At 38.9% G+C, this 5,718-nt stretch overlaps 1 protein-coding gene across 1 annotated transcript; it reads left to right on the top strand.

Moving 5' to 3' along the window:
- Positions 1–306: 306 nt before the first annotated feature.
- Positions 307–735, top strand: LOC149133725 (uncharacterized). The gene has a single exon (XM_089358241.1). The coding sequence runs from the start codon at positions 307–309 to the stop codon at positions 733–735; it is 429 nt and encodes a 142-aa protein (XP_089214367.1).
- Positions 736–5,718: the final 4,983 nt, after the last annotated feature.

The following is a 5,718-nucleotide window of genomic DNA, read 5'->3' as shown; positions in this document are numbered from 1 at the left end:
CGTTCTCCCATCAAGCTGGTCAGCAACCTGCAGCTGACGGCTGTTCAGTACAGCAGGAAGAATACAAAGAGAAAACACGCAAGCAAGAAATATAGATTATGGGTAGGTGTATGGAATGTCAAGACACTTCTTGATCATAAAGAATCAAGTAGCCCTGAACGGCGAACTGGCATAATAGCCAAGGAGTTGGCTCGGTATAACGTTGACATTGCTGCACTCTCTGAAACTAGGTTGAGTGATGAAGATCAAGACAAAAACAGGTGTTGGATACACTCTCTTTTGGAAGGGTAAACTAAGGGGTGAAAAATGAGTAGGGAGTGTTGGCTTTGCCATTCGTACCGAGTAACCCACAAAATAGAACAACCTAATGGTTTCAGTGATAGGATTATGTATCTTCGAGCTTCTCTATCATGCGATCGTTTTATGACTGTTATTTCTGCTTATGCTCTTACTCTTGATAGCAGCAGTGAATCTATTATGACTTTCTATGAAGATCTCAGATCGGTTATGATTTCGATTCCAAATGCAGATAAGATCCTCCTTCTTGCCGATTTCAATGCCCGAGTTGGATGCGATTATGAGACCTGGGATGCATTAGGGAGACATGGTTTGAGCAAAATGAACGCTAATGTCTCCGTCTTTTTCAGCTCTGCACTGAACTTGATCTCATCATCTGAAACATTGTTTTCCATCAGAAGGATATCCATAAAGCACTCAAAATCCAAACATTCTTGATTACCTTGTCACCAGGAAACGAGACCTTCCAGATGTTTGCACTGAGTGAATTAGGTGAGGTGCAGAATGTGGCATTGACCATATGCTCATACGCGGTAAATTGAAACTCCGCATCATACGTAGAATAAGATCTGGAGGAATTAAAGTCCCTGAACGTATTGATGTGTTGAAATTAAGGGACTCAAAGGTGCAGGCAAATCTGAGAAATGCTATTGGAGAAACGGAATTTGATGGAACTTAGGCTCAGTTAAAGACCACTATTTACAATGTTGGAGTTGAGGTTATTGGTTTCAGAAACAGAAAACATCGGGACTGGTTTGATGAAAACGATCTATAGATCAATAAAATTCTTGAAAATAAAAATAAGATGCACCAAAAATGCCTCGGTACCCCAGATAAGGATAAAAAAAACCCTTACTGCAGTTTCTCAAAAGGATAAAATCATCACTCCAAAGAAAGATACGACAAATGAAAAACAAATGGTGGTCGGATATTTCTGAAAAAATCCAGAAAGCGTATAACAGTAAAGACCTGAAAACAATATATCACTTATTTACGTTGTTTACATTTGACGGATATTTGTCCTCATCTGGTTTGTTGTTAACACAACGTTTCGGCTGATATACCCTCCAGCCTCCATCAGATGTCTTGGTGAAATTTCGAACCTGGGTTCTCATTGCCAAGGTATTTTTTGATGTTGTTGTTGTTGTTGTTGTTGTTGTTGTTGTTCTTCTTCTTCTTCTTCTTCTTCTTCTTCTTCTTCTTCTTCTTCTTCTTCTTCTTCTTCTTCTTCTTCTTCTTCTTCTTATTATTATTATTATTATTATTATTATTATTATTATTATTATTATTATTATTATCATGCAGTAGTTTTATTTTTATAGCGTGCTTTCACTTCACTACCGAGCGCAGCTCTGTGTGCCTTGGGTATGTGCTGTGGTTTGCTGTGATGCTCTTATGGTTACAGTATTGAAAGTGTTTTGCGTAGGATGTGTGCAGTGCCCAGTAGTGCAATTTTCTGTATGTTATATATATTTGTAAGTCCTGGTGTTTTTGTTATGTATTTGTCTGAATATTATTTTATCATACCTAAGGCGCCAACTATGATAGGAATTGTTTCTGTTTTTAGATTCTACAGACGAGTTACCTCTATTTCCAGGTCTTTGTATTTTGAAAGTTTTTCCATTTCTTTTAGAGAAACGTTGTCATCTGCTGGTATTGATACATCAATTAGAAAGCATTTTTTTCCTTCATGATCTCTGACAACTATATCTGGTCTATTGGGCTAAATTTCTTTATCTGTGTGTATTGGCATATCCCAGAGTATGGTTGCTTTCTCGTTTTCTGTGACCTTTTCTGGCGTGTGCCTATACCATCTTTTTTCTGTTGTTATTCCATAATGTTGGCATAGCTTCCAGTGTATGTAGGTCCCAGCTCTGTCGTGTCTGTGAATATATTCCTACTTAGCCAGGACTGGGCAGCCAGAGATAATATGATTTATTGTTTCTTGTCCATCTCCACATATTCTGCAGTTACTTGTTATGTTTCTTTTCATTATATGTTTTTGGTAATTTCTGGTGGGGAGACTGGTGGTCTTGTGTTGCAGTTAAAAATCATTCAGTCTCTGCTTTGAGTCCTGAGCTTCTCAACCATTGCTGGGATTTTTCTCTGTCTATTTCTTTTGCATTTAGTTTAGCTCAGTATTTGCCATGAAGGGGCTTTTCTTGCCATCGTTTTATCATGGTCCGTTGCTGTTTTAGTTTTAGTTTGGATTTCATTTGTTTTATAGCTTCTTCTTCTCCTCCTCCTCTTCCTCCTCCTCTTCCTCCTCCTCTTCCTCCTCCTCTTCCTCCTCCTCTTCCTCCTCCTCTTCCTCCTCCTCTTCCTCCTCCTCTTCCTCCTCTTCCTCCTCCTCTTCCTCCTCCTCTTCCTCCTCCTCCCCCCTCCTCCGCCCCCCCCCCTTCCCCCCTCCCCCCTCCCCTCCCCTCCCCCTCCCCCTCCCCCTCCCCCTCCTCCTCCCCCTCCTCCTCCCCCTCCTCCTCCTCCCCTCCTCCCCTCCTCCTCCCCATCCTCCTCCTCACCCATCCTTCTCCTCCTCCTCCTCTTCCTCCCCCTCCTCCCCCTCCTCCTCCTCCTCATCCCCCATCCACCTCCTACGTTAATTATACCGTTCTCTCTCGCCAAATATCTGACAAGGTTTCATTGAGCATTAAGCTCGAAATGATTTCCCTTAATACAGCATATAATTCTGTTAATTGTGATTTAAAATAACACTGCCACCATTATACTCATTGCTATTATTACTACCATCAACATCAAAATTTATCTTTAATATGGTAAAATACCTCACATGTCTTAGTTTCAAATCCAACTATGTTCGACAGTGTCTTTCATAGTTCATGGGCCGATGGAATAAGTAGCAGTCAAATACTATGTTGATATGATTCACGATTGACCTTATCAAAGATGAACGACTTTTTGCTTCTGTTAGAAATCATTATTATTTTTCATTAATATATACTTATTTACCTTTATTATTAGTGATGTTGGTCTCACTCTTTTATTTCATGTAATCCACACACACTCTCACACACACACACACACACACACACACACACACACACACACACACACGCACGCACGCGCGCACGCACACACACACACACACACACACACACACACACACACGCGCTCTTGTTTTGTATTTTTCCTTTGTACTTTGTATTTCTGGTTACCCTCACCCTCATGTCTTAACACTTCGTAGTCAATAAAATAACTCATTATAACTAGTAAGACTTGTTGTCATTCCGTAGTTATTTTATAAATTATAAGATATCCACAACTTCATAAGAGAACCATGTAATATATATGCTCTTTTGAAATTGTGATTTTTTCCCATATTGATACTTCTGATGGTGTAATATTCACAGAAGCAGGACTAATTATAGTCTTAGAGCGGTTGTCAATTATTATTCATCTTTATTTCAAGAAGGGAGGAATCGTTTTGTCAAACGTATCCCTAGATTTGACATTTAGAAAAGACTTTGGGACTGCGTATGATGGTGGCCAGCACCAGATTCAACTCCAGGGTAAAATTTTCGGAGAATAATATACGAGGTAAGGTCACTGACATTTGTAGATCTAATCAGGATCTCTGACTTAATTTTCTTCAAGTGTGGGATAAAGGTTTACTTGATAATGGAGAGTAAGGAAGACAAACAATACGAACGAAAAACACACGAACAACAAAAATATACAAATTATAAAAATACATGCGCAGACGTCCTGCTGTTCTTCTTCAACTCCAACTTCTGTCTCCAGCTTCGATGTCTCGAACAATTTCTAAAATGACGAGGAAGAAAAGCCAACGAATATGACCGGAACGAAGAAGCCTGAACAGAATCCCGACCAAAATGTCTCAATCTTGAAGGCCGAAATGTTTGCGAGGTATCTAAGAACCGGTTAACCAGCCATCTCACCATCACTACCACTACATTAACAACATAAAGAACGATGAAATATAAACCAACACCCACAAAATAAAGCCAGTAACAAAAAAAAATTATGAACACAACTACAAAGAAGCAGTTAAACAGACAACAGAAACAATAACAAGATGAGAAACAACCACAACAAAAAGCAACAACGATAACAACTACAAGAGCAGTAATACTAAAAGCCAAAATCCACAACAACCATTCCGTCTCAATTTTACAGTTGTACGGTAAAAAAAGGAAAAACAGCAAAGAAAATAGGGTTACTTAAAACAACATAGAGACATAATACCAAAGTGGTCTAGAGATGTCTCCATAGTACAAAGGCAGACGTTTTACATATGACGTAAGAATTTTCTAGAAATGATAAGATGGGAATTTTTGAAAAGAGTTTTAAAGGACTACACTTCTCTAGTCTTTCCTCACATCTAAAGTAAGCTTCTTTTTTCTAACTTCCAAACATGGCCGTAGAGAGTACCTGTAGCTGTGGTTGCGCCCATGTACCTGGAGTCGGCTGAGAAACAAGATCAGTTGCTTAATAACTTCACTACAAAAGATACATTTGCAGTAACCACCGACGAGACCAGAATTTCAACAGACATTCACTTGCTTTTCTTCTCGACAATTCGGAGTTGTACACATATTTCTACTGATCTGGCTCGAGCAGGGTAGCACCATCTTTAGAAAAGGAGCCAATTAACAACCAGGTGATTGGCCCGAAGTGGCCAGAAATAAATATGTGCTTGGAAGCATTCTTTGGAACGTGCTTTTCGTTTATACTTATGGATTCTTGAAATGGCATCTTAGATTGGGTGAGAGTAACAAATGGGCGAAGGAACTGTAAAAGTCTCATAAACTTGTTCAGTTAATGCCAACTGTTTGATGGTCCCGGATAGTCCCGGATTTCCAATTCTTCGAACTGTCTGATGGTCCCATTTGATTGTCCCGGATAGAAGTGTCACTGAAACAAGATTAACATATTAAAACAGCTTGTAGACAGTCGCCTTGTGAATCCTGCCAGTTGCATTAATTCAACTCCTATACTCTCCTCTAAAATCACGTTGTCTCATGCCGCCACTAAAACCTTATCGTGAACAACCTATCTCACTGATTTTCTCACCATTTTACATTCAACTCGTATATTCTCCTCTAAAACATTCTACTAAACTATTATCTCTAGGACTAGAACTCACTAACTTCACATAAATTTCACAAAGACATCAATTCATCCTGAAAACTTCTAAAATCTCAACCACAGCAGCTGAATTAAGTGATGCTTATATAACAGCACTGAAATCACTGAAATCCCTCAACAACTACAGTTCCAGTATCGATGAGTTGCTGATGGTTATAATATTTATTGATTGTTAATACACAGAGGTAGATAAATAATAAATTTAAGAAAACAAAACATGTCTGTGCTATTCCTCATCCTATCAATATTTGGTAGAATTTTATAAAACTTTTCCAATATTTTCAACATGTTTTG

The sequence above is a fragment of the Octopus bimaculoides genome, chromosome 10 (genome assembly GCF_046866305.1).
Source record: "Octopus bimaculoides isolate indiv1 chromosome 10, ASM4686630v1, whole genome shotgun sequence".
Lineage (NCBI taxonomy): Eukaryota > Metazoa > Mollusca > Cephalopoda > Octopoda > Octopodidae > Octopus > Octopus bimaculoides.
The sequence above is the reverse complement of the archived record's forward strand: the minus strand, read 5'-3'. Positions and strand labels throughout refer to the sequence as shown.

Coding starts and splice junctions, on each gene's coding strand:
- LOC149133725 (XM_089358241.1), top strand. CDS start 307: ATGAGTAGGGAGTGTTGGCTTTGCCATTCGTACCGAGTAACCCACAAA.